Source organism: Danio aesculapii, chromosome 3, assembly GCF_903798145.1.
Source record: "Danio aesculapii chromosome 3, fDanAes4.1, whole genome shotgun sequence".
NCBI classification, from domain to species: domain Eukaryota; kingdom Metazoa; phylum Chordata; class Actinopteri; order Cypriniformes; family Danionidae; genus Danio; species Danio aesculapii.
The window spans coordinates 56,379,117-56,398,311 of NC_079437.1; the positions used below are offsets into that span (position 1 = coordinate 56,379,117).

Consider the following 19,195-nt stretch of genomic DNA (forward strand, 5'->3'; position numbering starts at 1 on the left):
TTTTGGGGAGGCTAGTGTCAGTGCCACTTCTGTAATGTTTACTTCTGTTCAGGTGGCAGAGTCGGGTTCTGCTGCTATTGTCTTGTGATAAACGTTTGTCTTGTTTCTCATCTTTGTAGCAAGTGCATATTCTCAATGTCATTTGTCTGTGGTGTGCTGTTCAGCCTCTGCATTTCTGTCAAGTAGGTTTAAATTTTAGATCTGCGTCGGGTTTGAACGACTGTGGCATATATGCGAGTGCATGGTATGTGTTGCTTCATTTATTGTGCGCTTGAGCTTGCATTCAGTCTTGTGTTGCTGTTGAATGTAGTATGTGGCTTGTGTTTACAACTGGTAACATATGGTTAATGACTACTTTCATTGGCTACGTGTTCTAGCCTAGTCCCTCCCATCTTGTAATCCCAGGTGACACATTTTTAAGCTAAAACACATTGGTATTAATAAGAAATATGTATACTTTTAACCAGGGCCGCCACATCAACAGCATAGTCAGGAAGGCCCAACAACCCCACCCCGTTTCGCTTTAGTCTACAACACAACCCCCCCCATAACCCGCCATTTGCCTAGAGCAACAGTTCAGCCTGCTCCGGCTCTACTTTTACCACAACTAGTGCTGGAATCCTCTTTTTCAACATATCTTTTATTATTTTTCATGCACCTTGTGTAAAATAGTAAAGTTGTAGTAAAATCCCACCTCATTAGTCCTCACAAATATGATTAATAATTCAGGCTGGAATAAAAAAAATATATATAGAGGTGCAGTGTCATTTAGGACAATGAAATGTGAGGTAATTCTTGTATTATTGTGTTGTCTTTAATTTTCGAACATAATTAAAGGCCAGTGGATATGTTTGCCAATCCACAGCCATTGTTCATGTCTGGTCTTTGTGAATCAGGCGTCCTCTTTGACTGCTAGTAATTAGTGTTCTTTTGTGATGTTTGACAAAAAAACGTCTCATTACCTACGGTTCTAATAACCTTACAAGTTCACGCAGAATATGATCAAATTTCGTAGCTTGGCTTATTTTGTTTGTCTTGCGTAACTGCATTCATGTGGGTTTCAAAGAGCTGTGACTATTTAAAAGAGGTACAGTGAAAAGTCACAACTAAAGTTTGAGGAACTCGACCTGCGAATTTGGCAATTTCTGCGGCATCTGCTTGAAAAGGTAAATGTTATTCAGATTTATATGTTTAAAATGGCATGTATACATATTAAATGGCTAATCTACACAATAAAAAAAAGTATATATTTACTTTTTCAATACACAATGTTTTAAATCAATGTGACAAATGATCCATAAGGTTAATTTATTTAAAAAAAATGTAAGGTAACCAGTAATTTGACTACAGTATTACCATTCATAATTGCTTTTTTTTGTTTGTTTTTTTAAGGCGCAGAGATGATTCTTCAATACTTCATATTTTCATTGCTGCTCTTCTTTTTATCTCCACTGGGTAAATCATTTCATCTTAAATATTGCAAGTGCACTCTCGACTGTAATTGAAATAATGTTATGATTCTTCAATATTTTCATGGCTGCTCTTCTTTTTATCTCCACTGGGTAAATCACATGCAGATAAATAAGTTACAGTTACAAAATTTACATTATTGAGGCTTGATTTGTTGTAGATGTTGTTGTTTTATAAACGAACACAGACCTTTAGTGAAAATACTTTAATTTTGTTACATTTTTAAGAAAAATGTAAAGGATAAACTATATTATCAGCATGCAGACTTGTATTATTGAATTACTTATCAATTAGACTAAATAGATTGAATGAAAAAGAAGAGGATGTCTTATTACATCTGACATTCTAAACGTGATCAAATTCATAAGCTGCAAAATCATAAACGTCCATTTTCAAGTTTGTATCTTTGGATGATCAATTCGAAGCACGTTATCTGTCATTAATTTCTTTTATGTTTTTGTTTGGTCGTGCAGCGTTCGCCTATGGTAACTTCACAGACCCTTTCTGCGACCGGCGCTGCATGGCAAACGTCATGGTTAAAAAAGAGCTGTTCAGTGCACCACTGAACGATAACTGTACCATCGTAGTAAACATCACTTCCATACAATATGAAACTATGTCTTTTGTAAGTGTCACTTTTGTCTTCATTACCATCCGCTTTTTTGAACAGCACGAATACTAATACATACTCAACGTGTCTTATGTTATAGAACACGAAGGAGATGCAAATGACCAGTCGTATCAAGGTAAACCTGGTGAGTAGTCAAGATTTAAATATGATTTAAGACACAAATATCATATCAATAAGAGTAAAGTTATACTAAATGATATCCTGTACAATAAAATTTTTCTGAAGGTAATAATTAAGTAAACAAAGAAAAATTAGGGAACTTACCTTTGCAATGATGGCAGTCTGATTGTACATTTACATAGCTACCAACAAAAAAGTAATGGAAACTGAGAGGTGATGTGACTGCCACAGTAGAAACAGTAAAAAAAATACTGTTTCTTTCACTAAAACTGCTGGACAAAATTACAATAATCTCTACAGAATAAAAGTAAGGAACGCGTTTAAGGCTGTTTCAACCTTCTGCTCCACAGGAATGGAAGGATCCTGATCTTGGATGGATGCAAGACAGAGCTAGATTTCCAACTATTATTTTGCCTGTTGATAAAATCTGGACTCCACGGATAGTTTTGGACAATGGGTGAGCTGAGCTTACTTCCGAAGTTGATTCATGGCTCATAAATTGTTCCCGTTTTAATGACAAGTTTGGAGAGAGCCAGTCAGTTAAGTTGAGCACTTCTAGTATTGTTAGTATTGATACAAAATGCTTAATTTTTCATAAAGACTCAACAACAATTGTTTCTTCAAAGTTATTAAAACTAAAGTAAAACTTAATATTGATAACTAGTGGAACTAGTTTTATTTATTTTATTAGCTCAATCATTAGACTTTCATTTGACAAATGTTACCACTCGGGATGTTTAGATGTTTAAGTAGCATTCCCATAATGTTTATGTGTTCAAATTTAATGTACCCGAAAGGCTCAGACACACTTAAAAATGTAAATAAATTAAGGAAGAACTTGAGTCAAAGCCTTCGGAATGTAAACACTTCGCAAATACAGTGGTCTGTTCTGATTATAGCGAGAAGTATCTTCGGGGATGGCTGTTAAGTCAAGTAAAGTAAAGTCGTCTTTATTTCTATAGCATGTTTACAATGTAGATGGTATTAAAGCAGCTTTACATTGATGAAGAATGAAATTGTGAAACATTCCAGAATATCATAGTAGTGGTGGAAAGCTGCTGTGATTATAGATTAGATTAAAACCGACTCAGTTCAGTTTAATACAAATGTCACTATTGAAAGAATATCTACTAAAGACATGCCGGTCAACCCTCCCGTTTTTCCCGGGATTCTCTAATATTTTACAGTTCTATCCCGCTATCATCCCGTAAAAGTATTTTCCTGTATTTCTAGTGTATTTTCAGTCTTTCTCTGAAGGGTGGCAAATAAACATTAAAGAGCCGTTCCTCCCTATACGCAACCCATACCGCCAAACCACCAGGGGCCGCCCCTTGCAGTTAGATGTGAGTCTGTTCTGTGCTTTCGCTTTGTTTAGGCATGAAAACACTTTGAAATCAAAATAAAAACAGAGGGATTCCCTTCCATTTCATTATAGGAGCCATCTCCCCTTCATATGCAATCCTCAAAACAGTCGTATAGCGGTGCGGGACTGTCAGGTGGCGCGCTTCATAGTGATCAATAGACGCTGTTTTCCAAACAGATTCTGTACACGCGATTTGAAGCAGAGCTAAAGTCTGGGTTTAGGTGCATGTTTGAACATACACATTAATAATAATATTATCTAAAGATGTCGATTTTGGTGGGGGGTTTTTCCAAACACAACTAATTTTGTCCTAAATGAGCATAAAAAGTTAGGAAAGCAATCGAAAGCTTTCACTATAACGTTAGATGTGTGCATTTTTAAAGTGACACCTCTGTTAATGTAATGAAAAGAAAAGAAATCTAAATAAATAAGAGATTCATTCGTTGCTCTTTAATCAGAATGTGTAAGTTATACAGCGAAGAAACGGCTAATAAGATTTGATAGCTTGATTTCTATTTAATTATAATAGCTATTAATTTTATTAAGCTGAACTGTTTGCTAATGTATAGTATTTATTTTTTATTTTGTAAATAATAATAATAATAAAACATATTACTGACCATTTAACAGTTTATTTACAATGAAACTCCAAATGAACATATTTAGTAATCCATATTTAGTTAGGGGTCGAGGGAATACCTTAATATGGTGGGCATATCCCTTATTTTCACATCCCAATGTTGACAGGTATGAATAAAGAGCAGCTTCACCAGCCCCAACCAAGCTAGCCTGAGGTGAGAGTGGCAAGAATTAAAACCCCTAATTGACGAAAGTGGAAAACAAACCTTGGGAGAAACTAGGCTCAGTCTAGGGACCAGTTCTCATATGGCCAAATTTAAAGGGCCAGAGCTGCACTCTTGAGCTCAGAGGCTTGAAAATGATGAGTCGCATACTTATACTGCACCCTAAAAGTATGTACTTTTTTTGTAAAGGAAAAGTGCATACTTTTGAGTGTGTAACAGACGAGTATGCAAGCTTTGGGACATACTACTTCCTCGTTAACAGATCGGTATGTTGCTTAGTTATGAGCCCTGTCAATCATCCACACATCAGTCATATTTAATTTCCTACCTTATTGGAGAAGCAGCAGCAGGTTAATCTCCCATTCAGTCTTTCATGCAGAGAAATCTCCTCAGGTCTTTGGATAGTTATGCATTTCAACGTTAATGTCTAAACGCGTCTTTATATAAGTTCAGTATTGTTGTTGCAGATGAAATATATAGTAACACAGAAACGAGATCACATTTTTTCCAGTTGACTAGATATTAAATAACAGTCATACAAACATCTTTACCGAAGCCTCTCTACTTGACGGTTGGTCTCGTGCGTCCATCACTTTTCACTCGCGTTTGTAGTCCTAATCGAATTCACGTACAATGCGCAATGTATTGTGGGCAATATCAGCGGTTCGAGTATGGACCCTTCTACACTTAATTTTTTTACCGGAAATGGTAAACCATCCAGGAATTTTTGGCATACTCTGGGAAGGTACAGATCCTAGTAAGTCACTGGGAGGATGTTTAAGGGCACCTATGGTAAAAAATCTACTTTTCAAGCTGTTTGGACAGACATATGTGCATGTATTGTGTATAGACCATCATATTTGGGTGATATAAACACACCCAGTGCTTTTTTTTCAATTTAACAACATAAAAAACGGTGGACCAATTGGAGCTGTTTTCAAACCGACTTTACGTAGGAGTGTGGTCCCCCCGCCCACCAATATTGATTGACAGGCGCGTCATCATATCCTCAGTTTGTTGATTCACGTCCGCCATTTTCAGCGTGAATCGAAGCGATATCACTAAAGGAACACCCTAGCTCTATTTTTAGATGCAAGGCTCATTGGGCTCAACACAAGAGCAATATTCTCCACATTATCGCTCTAATCAGAATTATTGGTTGTATCTTTAGGTAGGTTTGCAAACATGTGTACTTCTAATTGAGTCTACCTTATACTTCAGCTGTTTGCATTTCTCGCGATCCCAGAAGCTCCCTGTGATCTTAACTAGCATGCGTTTTAGAATTCTAAACATAGGTTTCTATCAGGGTACACTCAAGTCAACGGCTGGGCGCCGCGGACCGCTGCAGAAACCTATGTTTAGTATTCAAAAATGCGTGGCACGACGATTCGGGACGATTCTGGTGCGCCACAGAGAGTGTCTGGTGTGCCGTGTCGTGGCTTCGAGCAGCGCATCCAGTGCCTCAGTCAAAGTTAATTCAGTGTGCGTGGTTATTAGTTTCTGTGTACAAACTCGGCACTTGAAACTAGCACAGAGTTGGCTGTAAAACTGTACAAAGACACATGATTTTGTACTCTCTGCTTGCTCTGTGTCAGAGTCGTACATGTACGACTGAATGCTGATCATCTCACTCCAGCTTTTTCTCTGTCTGCCTGTCGGACTCTGTTGCAAACGCAAAGTGGGAAACGCAGAGCGGGTGAGCATTATGTGAACCTCAAGATAAGGAGAAACAGACAGACTGACATGAGCATAGATATACGATGCAGTGTCTTTTTGCAAAGTGTTCCTTGCTCTGGTTGCCTTAATTAATGCAGCCTAACAATCATTAGATGCCCTTAACCCTGTTCCTGGAGATCTACCTTCCAGCAGAGTTCAGTTGCAACTCTGATCAAACACAACTAAACCAATTAATTATAACCTGAATCAGCAGTGATAATTTCAGACAAGTGTGTTTGATCAGGCTTGCAACTGAAATTTGCAGGAACAGGGTTAGTGACCACTGCTTTAGAGGATTTGGATTTCAAAGTTATGCATTTGGGTATGTAAATATATGCTAGGGTGGCACATTGACTCAATTGTTAGCACTGTTGCCTCACAGCAAGGTCGCTGGTTCAAGTTTCAACTGGGCCAGTTGGAATTTCTCTGTGGAGTTTGCATGTTCTACCTGTGTTCATGTGGGTTTCCTCTGGGTGCTCCGGTTTCCCCTACAATTCAAAGACATGTGCATATAGGTGAATTGGGTAAAACAAAATTGACCATAGTGTTAATGCTTGTGTGAATGCGAGAGTGTATGTATGTTTCCCAGTACTGGGCTGCAGCTAGAAGGGCATCTGCTGCAATAAAACTTATGCCAGAATAGTTGGTGGTTCATTCCGCTGTGGCGACCCTTGATAAATCAGGGTCTAAAGTGAAGGAAAACGAATGAATGAATATATATGCTAGTGCAAAAAGTAAAGTCATAGTCTAGATTTAAACTGGCAAAGTGTGTCTGCCTCTCAAACTGCTAGTAAGGATGTTCCAGATTTAAGGTGTCAGATATGAAAAGGACCAACTGCCAACAGTAAATTTTGATAATCTATTGATAATTTCCATTTCTAAGTATCATGATTTCTCATGGTGTCTGCCCTCAGAATAGACACGACAGTGGAGCCCTACACGCATGATGTTCAGGTGAGGAGGGATGGCGTTGTGGACCATGCACTTATATTGTTCACGACGGTGAGCTGTGAAATCAACCTGTTTACTTATCCTTTTGTATCGGGATCCTGTCCTGTGGCCATCAATGGATGGACAGAGAAAGGTAAGACTGAATACCTGAAAAAATAAAAGCAGACTGCGACTATTTGTTTTTAGACAAAGACTATTATTAGGTAGTTATTTTTAAGTAATTATATATGTCCTCTTATGTTTAATCCAGGTTGTGCACTCAAACTTGAAATTTCTAATGATGTGTCTTTGATCGGTGGTGATCGAGGAGAGTGGAAGACTACAGGTGTGAAAAAAATAGTGGATTCATCGCACCGCGTTTATCTCGAAGTAACTCTTTTATTAAATTTTTAATCTCTGATTAAAATTATTTAGTTTAAAGAGCTCGTGCTAAAGCAGAAAAAATCATTAGACTAACCAGATCAAGAACAAAGACAACCGGAAGTTGATGGCTTTAATGTAATGATACTCAATCTATCAACAGCTGTTGTTTTTACCAGAGCTTTCTAGTGGCCTTAAGCAAAACATTTAGGTGGGGTCAGTGTATTAATCGAAATCTCAAAATGACTCCCAACCCCTTAATTGCCAGGGTCTGGTCAAGAGAAACAGAACAGACACAATTGCAGGTCTCTCACAATTTATTAGCACTTCAGCAGAAGGGCAGTCTCAGAGAGAATGAAAAAAATAAAAATATATCTCCAAATATTCTCAACAAAAACTGCTGAAAAAAATTACCGGATGCTTAGTAGCACTCAGTAGATGGGAGGGAAAAAATAAATAATAAAAAAAAGAAACTCCTGAGGGAAAACTCAACTTAGTAACAAAAACACTCTGTTGAGGGAACAGGCACAGAGGACTACAGTTAATATAAAAAGGAATAGAGGGAATAGACAGTCTTCTCATAAGGGTGTAACTACAATAACACCCAACAGGGGGCGATATCACAGAACGCTGTATCCTGCGCCGATACACCTGCAGGGAAGAGCGAGCGCTTCAGGGCAGGCAAGGGCTGGAAGATGGCTTTCTAGACTTGGGTAGGAGAAGCAGGCAAAAAGCAGGGATAAAACAAAACAGGAGCAGGCCTGGTAGCAGAAAAGAGTAAAAATCAAATAAAATAAAAAAATCACAGGACTCACAAGATCTAAAAAGACTGGACCGGACCGAGAGATCGTTGACCACACACGAAAATGAAACAACGATCTGACAGGACAACAATTAGGGAAGAAACAAATAGAGAGAGAAATGAAGGAGAACAGGTGAGTGATATTAGATTAATAGAGTATTAGAACGTAAACGGGAGGATGGGCAGGGATGTAGGAAGTAAACAGAAGGCATGTGGCAAGTGATCGAAACAAAACGTGCTAAGGAAAGACAGACAATACAAACACAACAACAAATAGCCCAGATGATACAACTGAGGACATGACAATACCCCCCTACGGACACCTCTAGGCACTCCAGGAGGGGGCTTACCTCACCGCCAATGGAAGTCCTCGATCAGCCTCCTGTCCAGAATATCTTTTAATAATATCTTATAATATCTGTCCACTAGGTGTAGAAAACCATGACCCCTGAGTCTGACGACAAGTAATCTCCTAACAGTATAGACTGGGGAGCCATCCACTAGTCGGGGATGGGGGGCATACTCTGTCCAGGACAGTTGTTGACACCAGGAGCTAGGGTTATGGGATGCCAGGCAGCGGCATGTTCCAGAGCATGTTCCAAATCTTGATTTGCCCGGTCTGAGGATGGAATCATGATGACAGACACGTAGAGGCCCCGATCTGTCGGCAGAATTACTTCCAGAACCGGGAAACAAACTGGGGGCCCCTATCAAAAACCACATCGAATGGAAGATCATGAATGTGGAATACGTGGTCAACCACCACATGAGCAGTGACACTTCTCGATTCGGGTAAACCAGTGAAAAAGTCAAGGGCTAAATTTGACCAAGGGTGGGAAGGCATAAGTAGGGGACAAAGCAGACCAGTGGGAGGCGAACTGCTACTCTTGTTCTGGGCGCAAACTGAGAGCAGGCTACCATGAACTGCCTGACATCACTGGCCATGGATACCACCAAAACCGCTGACAGATGGCAGCCATCGATCTCCAAACTCCTAGGTGACAGACCATTCTGGATGAGTGTCTCCACTAGATAGCCTGAGAGATCAGAGCAGTGGGAACAAATAACTTGCCCACTGGATTCCCGCTAGGTGCTTGGCACTCTTGCAAGGCCTCCTGTACATGTCTCTCAATATCCCAAGAGAGAGGCCACCACCACACCTTTGGACAGGTTGGTGTCATTTGAAACCTCCCTCTCTGAGGTCTCAAACAAGCAGGAGAATCAGGCTTGATGTTCTTAGACCCTGGACTGTACAAAAGTGCAAATTTGAAACGGCTAAAGAAGAGGGACCAGCGGGCCAGGATTGCACTCAGCCTTCTGGCTGAACATATGTACTCTAAATTCTTGTGGTTTGTCCAGACAGCAAAATGCAGCAAAAATGTCCAGGCTTGCCACAATAAAGGCATAGACCCCGAGCCAGTGCTTCTCCTGAGGTGTAGGATGGAGGCACCACACTTGCATGGGTTCAGAGTCTGACAGAGACGCAGAGGCAGAGAGTGAACCGAGGTCATCCATCCTGATCGAGGAATAGGCCAGCTTACGCAGGTGTTGGCGGCGGAGACGGACCTCGATGCGAAGTGCCAGGTTGATGAGGTCATCAAAGTCATGAGGCAAGTCATGGGTTGCAAGTTCATCCTGGATGTCCTCCTCCAAACCAGCACAGAACATCGTTAGACCAGCGTAAACCAGCGTTAGAAAACATAAGTATTTTACCTTTTTTACAGTTTAGTGGCTAATTCGTATGAAATTGTGCGATTTTTAAAAGGATGGCGTGGCACCTAACCCAACCCCTACATCCAACCGTCATTGGGGAATGAGAAGGTGTAGGGTGGGGGGAGTTATGAAAGAGCATCAACATGCATGTTTCGCTGGGAAGGAGCAATCATGGTATGTTGAGATGACATTTGAAAAGGATCATCAGCATTTGCCTAATCCAATGCTACTTGAGGGCTGTGTGGTGTCATACTGGGAACTGTAGCATTAGCAAATGGTGGTAATGGGGTGGCTCCACTATAGCTTTTGAACTTTGAACTAGTGGTGGGAAACAGTATTAGTAAATGCAAGTCTATTTATGAAATCCAGACATAACACTGTACGACAACATTTCAGATGACTGATTAAGAATTTTCAAGAATAAAAATTTCACTCACCTGGGAAAAGGAGGTCAGTTGAATGGTTTGTGAGCACAATTAAGTACACACAGCATGCCACGTTATCTGCTAATTGTGAGAAATAATGCCAAAAGGAAATGGAATGGGTAAAGCCACCTAAACAAAACAAAAATACAACATATATGGTGAGCTCAGCAGCTAATCAGCCGGAGGTGATGTGACTGTGACTGTGACCAGCGAGATCTAGCTGTCCCTCAAGTGACCATGCCCTTAATTATGCAGACTTAATAAAAAATGAAATGAATGAGTTATAAAAAAAATTCACCCCCTTCACAGTTTTCATGAAGGGTAATATTAGCTATATGCAACAAAACCCTCTTTTGTACCAGGCTGTAAACATGTTTTTATCAGCTGCAAACCTGGCCAATTTAACATGGCATTCGATGAACATCTGGAGTTTCTGGAGCCAGCCTCCAGAGGCCAGTCGATGAATTGCAATTTTAATTACATCTGAATTAGCTTCAGGAGGCAGAGCGGGATGTTATCGCAACAGAAAAATCTGTTCCTTATGCAGTTGCATTGTTATATCTGACAGTCACATAGCCCATATAGCCATAAACAGTCATATGTTTCCCAGACCACCTTCAGTATTGGTTTGAGCAATTGGATTTATTTTTGCCTTGAATGCATTTCGGAGGCCATTTACACCTGCTCAGTTCTTGCCCATTGATAAATCATCTTCTAGTGAGATGCCACTAGTGAGATGATAATATTTCAACCCAGGCTCATTCTGGGAACGTAGTCCTGGGGACGTTTCTGGAGACTGCGAAATATGTAGCCGGGGGTACATACGGCTGCATTTCATTTTTTTAAGCGAACGCTGCGGGGCGGTGTGACGCCGTTCCTTTCGGCGCTTGCCGGCCGGCCGCTCGCCTCCGTGTGGAGGGCTTTCCCGCTGCAACCAGTTTGTCCGGTTAGCTCTTCGTGTACTCTGGCAGACTCGAGGCGCAGAGAGGGGCTAACCACGACGATGACGACGACGACCGGGTTCGAGTCCGGGGAAGAGCGGTTCCAGAAATCAGGTAAGAAAACAAAAACTAAATCCAAAAAATGAAGCAAACAAGTTCGTCACAGGGTGAGAATGTGGCCGAAATCCGAAAACGTGGTAAAAATCAGACGAGGGCTTTTCTTTTTCTGGACGGCTTTTGTGAATCGTCGTTGGTTGGGTTTAGGGACGGAGGAGGGTGGGTCAGCCGATTGGCCGGTCGCACCGTCAATCATTCTGTCATCCAGGCAGACAGGCGGAAGGTCGTTTGACAGCGGCCTCTAGCGGGTTTACGCGAGAACGTCGCGGGAAAAAGCGTGCACAGCGGCCTCTCGCGGATTCGCGAAAACAAAAACTGCAAAAATACGTACCTCCCGGGACGTATTTCGCGGTCTCCAGAAACGTCCCCGGGACTACGTTCTCAGAATGAGCCTGGGTTGTAATATTTCGTTATTTAGATGAACTCTTATTGAAGAGAGAATTTAAACTCATATTTGTTCATTAATGAGTAGCTTTGTTGACTGGTCACTTGTTTGTGCAGGTCTTTCTGTCTATTAACCCATTTAGTGCATTTGTGACCCTGATCCTGCCAAGTGTGCTAATAATGGTGACAGACCTGGGGAGCTTCTCTGTGCCATTTGAAGGAGGAGAACGCAACACTTTTAAGGTCACCCTGGTCCTGAGCTTCACCATGTTCCTTCTCATCCTCAATGATCACCTGCCGAATGGTGGAACCTGTAGCCCCCTCCTCTGTAAGTCAACCAACCGAGAGATAAAGAGAAAATAATTTTAAATCTGCTTCAATTTAAATTTAAATACTGCAATATTGACCTTGGTACTAGTCTGTACTGAAATGATTGCCCTTTTGAAGTAATGGGTGCTAATTTATCATTGTGGATTTTGCTGTGTCTGTGTCATGTACATCAGTGTAGTATAACTTTACATAACACCATAAACTTGTATTAGGGTTGCCAAAAGCATTGACTTCATTATCAATTGGTACTGATATTTAAAAACGCTAACATCAGAGCACTGTTGAGTGCGTTCACATGCTCAACAGATATGATTGTTGGCTGTGAAGGTCGTCGTTGTACTAAACTTCCCCACTTTTGTGCAAACACAGATACATCGACACTGGAGCATTTCAAAGCTGCATCAATCAGCTGGTTTGTCTATGTGCTGAAATAATGTTTATTGTGTGTGTTTTTGTCCTCCGAAGATTATCACTTCACCTTCTGTCTGACGTGTTTGGTATTGAGTATACTGATATCAATGATGCTCACACGTCTATCTGTGGATGACAGCATACTGATCTGTAGACGCTCCACCAAGGTCCATCCGTCAGATCAGAACTCCAAAACACAAAACAACAGTCTGGATCAGGAGAAAGGTAGGATGACGTCGAACACCTAGGGGAATAGGTCCTCCCTACTGAAAAAAACAGCTTAAACCAGCCTAGGCTGGTTGGCTGGTTTTAGCTGGTTGACCAGCCTGGTTTTAGAGGGGTTTTGGCCACTTTCAGGCTGGTTTCCAGCCATTTCCAGCCTGGTCTTAGCTGGTCAGGCTGGAAAATGACCAGCTAAAACCAGCTTGACCACCTTGCCAGGCTGGAAGCCCAGCCAAAACCAGCTATGTCCAGCTTAAACCAGGCTGGTCAAGCTGGTTTTAGCTGGATTTAGCTGGTCATTTTCCAGCCTGACCAGCTAAGACCAGGCTGGAAATGGCTGGAAACCAGCCTGGAAATGGCCAAAACCCCTCTAAAACCAGGCTGGTCAACCAGCTAAAACCAGCCAACCAGCCTAGGCTGGTTTAAGCTGGATTTTTCAGCAGGGCTGGAAGGCTGGTTCTGCAGAGTTTAGCTCTAACCCTATAATACACACCTGAACCAGCTAATCGAGGTCTTACCAGGTTAAACTTGAATAAGGTTGCTCAAACTTGGTCATTGAGGGTTGGTGCTCTGCTGAGCTTATCTCCAACTCCAATCAGAAACACCTGAACTAGCTGATCAAGCTCTTATGCCGCGGTCACACTAGAGTTTGAGCATGTAAAATTCTATCGCAAAATGGGCAGGATTAAACAAGATGATTAGACATTTAAAAAAAGTGAGCGATTGGTCCATATTTTCACAATTTCTGTCCACTGAGGTCACGTTTTGAACTTCGATTGGTCTCACGTAGTCACGTGACGCGATTTCACAGGTTAGAGTTCACAAGCTTGAACTTTGCAACGCCGTGAACTGTGAAACTTATCGCACAAGCTTGCAATTCCGGTCTGTTGCGTTCGCTTGCGTATGAATGGAAGTCTATGGAGTGAAAAGTGCAGTGTGACTGCGGCTTTACTAGTCATACTAAAAGCTAAAATAATGACAAAACTGCATTAATAAATGCACAGTGCAGTGCTAAACCTCTCAGGGTTCTGCCACTCTGGTCTTGTTAGTTCTTGTTTTAGTGGCAGAGTCCAGACACTAGTCCTGTCATGTCTTGTGTGTTGTGCACTGCTTTTCTGTCATTGTGTGTGTCTCTGTATGAGTCCCATTTGTGAGCACGCTTGGGCCGTGCGCATTCCCGCTTGATGCAGGCGTGTGAGGTCTGGCCGTGTTTGCGATTGCGCGCTCTCGTCCTGTGTTTGTGTTCGTCTGTCTGCAACGTGGTGTTTAATTCCCAGCGTCTCAGTCTTGTTGGTTTCGGTTGTTGCTGGGATGAAACATGCACGCTGCGTGTGTGAGTGCACGGTGAGTGTTTTCATTTATCGTGTACACGTGTCGCGCGTTCGGACCTCTGTTGGTGTTGTGTTTAGCACATGTTGCATGTTTACATGCACTGCGTGCTTTAGTGTTGTCATATGAACACGCGGTTAATGAGTTATCTCATTGGCTGCTCTAGTCTTGTTTTATGTGAGCACATAGACTAATTTCACGCGGCTGCTATTTTTAAAAGCGAAATCGAGGCTGTGGTGGGAAGAAACCCGGAAGTATCATTTGGAGTTACATAGGAACGTTGTGTACCTGGCTGTATATCTTATCAGCGAAGTGAAAGTGACACAAATTTATAAATTCGCCATCTTCCTAGTGACCCGACGGTCCGTTCAGAATGAATAGTGAAAATAGGGATATCAGAGCAAATTTTCAGCTAAGTTAAGGGAAATGGCACTAGTTAGCTAACGTTTTCTTTCTCAAACACACGTTTTAGATGCCATTTATCAAACTCAAGTTAATGAACTGATTCTTTCACTATATTAGACTTGTCACGATTAGGGTTGGGTATCGTTTGGGATTATTTCGATACCGGTGCTAAATCGATACTTTTAAAGCGGTACCGGTGCCAAAACGGTGTCTGAACCAATACTTTTGAGCCCCAAAATTATGGTGGATGACTCTAGAAAAATCTTTTACTTGACAAAATCTTTAAAAATAATAATTTTAATAGAACAATATAATTAAAGTTTATCGTAAACATTCATATTTTATATATTTTAATTACATTATTTCCTTTAATCATTTGTTGGTTAGCATGAATTTAAGATTTGCATTATGAAAATACATTAGCTTACTACTAACCTGTGGAAAGGCTGTCATCAAAATACTGAACTCCTTTTGTCTAGGGTTGGGGCTTGTGTCTATGTTTACATGGGTATCAGTAATCTAATGATTTGCCTTATTCTGAATAAGACAATAATATGATCAAGGTGTTTACATGAGTTGCTTTTTTGCCCTCCCATTCATTTAAAATAATGTTTCTGAAAATTTTCACAGTGTTTCCTAAAAGAATAATTATTCTGGAGTCATAAGTTGTATATCTTATTGTTTATTTCTTGAATAAAAGCAGTTTTTAATTTAAAAAAACCTTAAGGTCAGTATTAATAGCCTCCTAAAGAAATATTTACTGTATATTTTTTGATATACACAACAAATCAGTTACAAAATAAATTGACTAATTATTTCAAATGATATTAAAGTGATGTTTACACTATTTCTGCATTTTGAAATCTCAGCAACAGCTGGAGGTTTGTTGTCTACAGCATGTTACTGCAATGTTTACAGTGCTGGGCCTATACTTCTGGGTTTCTTCCTACCGCAGCCTCGCTTTGGTTCTTTAAAATGGCGGCGGCGTGAAATAAGCGTATGGCTTGTGGTGTTTGTGTGTCATGTGCTCTTCCGTCTATTGTCTAGTCCCACCCTCCTTGTTAATCCATTATTAGTTTCAAGAGTTCACACTTAGCTGATGATTCATCAAAAGCTTGTTTGGCATGCTGTCCCGGGAGAGAGCCCCGAGCTCAAGGGATCCTCGAGCCCGGGGCTTCCTCCCGTTTGCAGAGCGAGAGGGGAGCCTGAGCTCGGTGGATCTCAGAACTCCCCATCTGCAGTAGCTAAGGGAACATGTGAGAAAAAAGGGGGCTAGACAAATGCTTGATTGTTATGCATGATGTATATATTTGAATGGTGGGAGGAAACCGGAGAACTCGGGGAAAACCCACGCGGACACGGGGAGAATATACAAACTCCTCACAGAAACACCTACCGACCTGGCAGGACCAGGGATGGCAGTGTTCTTGCTGTGGGGCTAACAGTGCTAACCACTCGGCCTCCGTGCCGCCCAATCTATAGTGAAGGAGGGAAATGGGGAGGAGGGGGGGGGGTTTCTTCCAAACGAAGATAAAGTGGACTGAAAACTGTGGTTATTTATAGTAGCTTATGGCTCATATGATTGGATGATACTGATTAGCTTAATACGAGACCGGCTGTGATAAATCATAAGCACATGATCCTCTCGAAATTAGTTTATGAATAAACCTCATTTATTATGTTCACCTGTCTGTTTGTTAATTATTTCTGCTTATATTCTCCTCATGTCTGCTGTCCTGCGCCAGTTCGTTGTCTATACTCCCCCTTGTTCGTGCTCCAGTCCTGTCTTGCCAGCCCAGCCAAGTTTGTTTACCCATTTGTTTTATAGTTATGTTTTCCCCCTCGGGGTGGTTTTTGTTGTCATTTTATTTTTATTTTAATTATTAATAAAAGCCATCTTATATTGCATTTGGGTTCTCGCTCCCTTATCCTTTCTGAACCGTGACAAAACCAGGACAAATAGTGAATACATTGTGAAAACGGAATTATAACTATATAACATGAGCAAAAATGATGCTGCCATTTTGTTTAATCAACCCTACTGTAGCAAACAGGTAAATAATATACTTAATATTTGATTACACACAATCAATTTTTCAGGGAAAACATTAACATGTGCAATACTGAGTGTGCTTCACACATGCGATTATGCTTGACAAACCACTGTAGAAGACACATTCTTTTTCTCTCCATATGCACCAAACTAAAATGCCAAACTAACTTTGACCTGCCATGGTATTATATCTCTGATGATTTGAAGTGCTTCTTTTCTCCTCATTTGTGTCGTTTTATAAAAAAAGTGTCTGCTAAATGATTAAATGTAAATGTTAATTGAATCTCTTTTAGATCAATAACATGAGGAATTGCTTCGCTTCCACAGATACTGGTGTGAAGACGGGTGATGTGACTTCAGAGATCGCGACCCTCCAGGAAACAGTCAACATCTTGGGGAGGATTGATGAAAGGGCAGATCATGTGGAGAGAAAACTGGCATTTGCTAATCGCGTGGACAAATTTGTCTTTGGTTTTTTCATTAGCATGTACATTCTTTACACGATAATTGTTATCGCTATAACCCAAACTGATATTTGCAAGGTTAATAATCTAGACTTCTGGGATATGTCTAACAATGCAGATAACAGCTTTGATTACTCCTACACCTACACGAATGCCTAGTCATCTTCACCTGATGGATTGAGTGTGTTTCTGGTGATAAATATATAATCTGTAGTAAAATGATATGAATTGTGTAAATATTAGTGATGGGTCGTTCTTGAACGATTCGTTCATTTTAAACGAATCTTCAATATGACTCGGGAACTACGAGTCCTCTCAAGTGATTCGTTCATCCGCGCGTGCGCAGATTTGTGCAGGTGGTATCATTCATCTTTCAAGTCTTTTGAGTCAATCATCAAGGAAAGGCAGAAGCTAATCATTTGCATTTAGAGCCGGAAAGAGAATTGATCCGTTCCTCTCTCAAGTCCTCTATCAGGTTTGAGTCATTCGTTCATCACGGACCAATCATTTGCGTTTAGAGCCGGAAAGAGAATTGATCCATTCATCTCTCGAGTCCTCTATCGGGTTTGAGTCATTCGTTTATAACGGGCCAATCATTTGCGTTTAGAGCCGGAAAGAGAATTGATCCGTTCATCTCTCGAGCCCTCTATCGGGTTTGAGTCATTCGTTCATCACGGGCCAATCATTTGCGTTTTGAGCCGGAAAAAGAATTGATCTGTTCCTCTCTCAAGTCCTCTATTGGGTTTGAGTCATTCGTTCATCACGGACCAATCATATGCGTTTTGAGCCGGAAAGAGATTTGATCCGTTCATTTATCAAGTCCTCGGTCTGAGTCATTTCTCTTTACATTCTGTCACGTGATGAACGAACGACTCAAGAACCAGAACACTCGAAAGGTGAACTAATCATGGCTCCTTTCGGCTCAGACTGTGTACATTGTGGATTATATGTGGCTGTCAGTGTGACATGAACGAACCACTGAAATTTGAAGACATGAAGAGGTGAGCTGAGCAAAAAAACAAAAATACCTTCATAGACAAAAGAGCATTTTCTCCTTCTTATAGTGTTCTATTTATGACTTGTTTGTCGTGTGATCAACCTTTTGGGCTCATTGTAGATGTGTTTGGAAGCAATTCCTAACATTTTAAATATATTTTGGCAAATTGAACCAAATGAACGAAGTGACTCGAAAAAAGATTTGTTCATCTCGATGAACGAGACTCAAAGATCCGAGTCACTAAAATGATCCGAACTTCCCATCACTAGTAAATATAATTACTGAGTTATTCAGATTTCTAAAAATATATAAACACCAACTACCATAATGTTTATTTCTCACTGCTCTGCATACATTGTGCATATGGTTGTATTTTTAATCATACTGACCAGCCACATTTCCATAGTTACACAACCATAGAAGCATTGTTTAACAAATATTATGCCTGAGAAAAATAGTCACAGGTTAGTAATAAATGATGCTGTTTGTGGAGTTGTTTAATGACCCCTCTGCTGAGATTTTGAGAGATTTAATGTGTTTTAGTTCAGTTAATTTCATCTAAGGCTGTAACTATTGTAGTTTTGTGCTTCTCTTCACTGATTCTTGTTATAAGCAAAGAAAAATAAACTTGATGAAAAGTCACTGTTGAGTTTCAGCCTTTCTACCAGTCTTATTCTAAACATATTTAGAAGTTTGGTTAAGTTTCGGGGTACAAAATCTGTAACTTCTTGTTAAAAATTAATTGCATCATTCCAAGTTCATAATAGTTGATGATAATATTTATAAATCACAGTTTATTCTTGTTTCAGGTTGCTGAAAGAATACTCTGGTTGTTTTTTCACACTTCACCAGGGCTGCCAACTCTCACGCATTCGCCGCTCCTGGTATGAATCCCAGTTGTAAACATGCATGCCGAAAAAAATAGGCACTGCTCATGCGCCGCTCATGCGTTGTGCATCAGGTGTTGTGCCAAGAACACACCCCTATTTAGGCTAAGTGTAAATAGTGCACCTTGTTGGAATAAGCTAGTTGAGGGATTCCCACCCATCACCGTTTGATTGACAGAGACGAAATAACTAAAGAGAGCTTCTATCAACAGAGGGGTGTAGCTTGTAAAGCGCATGGCAGCATGTTTTGACGCTATCGATTTTAAACCCGGTTCGAATCCAGAGTCTGATGAAAACGTTC

General features: G+C 40.7%; 1 protein-coding gene across 1 annotated transcript; it reads left to right on the forward strand.

The window, feature by feature from the left end:
* The first annotated feature begins 1,395 nt into the window (after positions 1–1,395).
* On the forward strand, positions 1,396–18,598 carry LOC130220598 (5-hydroxytryptamine receptor 3A). The gene is made up of 9 exons (XM_056452823.1): positions 1,396–1,455; positions 1,944–2,095; positions 2,181–2,225; positions 2,572–2,678; positions 7,018–7,187; positions 7,305–7,423; positions 11,914–12,124; positions 12,592–12,762; positions 16,874–18,598. Exons 1-9 carry the CDS (start codon positions 1,401–1,403, stop codon positions 17,167–17,169), a joined length of 1,326 nt encoding a protein of 441 aa, XP_056308798.1. The 5' UTR covers positions 1,396–1,400; the 3' UTR covers positions 17,170–18,598.
* Positions 18,599–19,195: the final 597 nt, after the last annotated feature.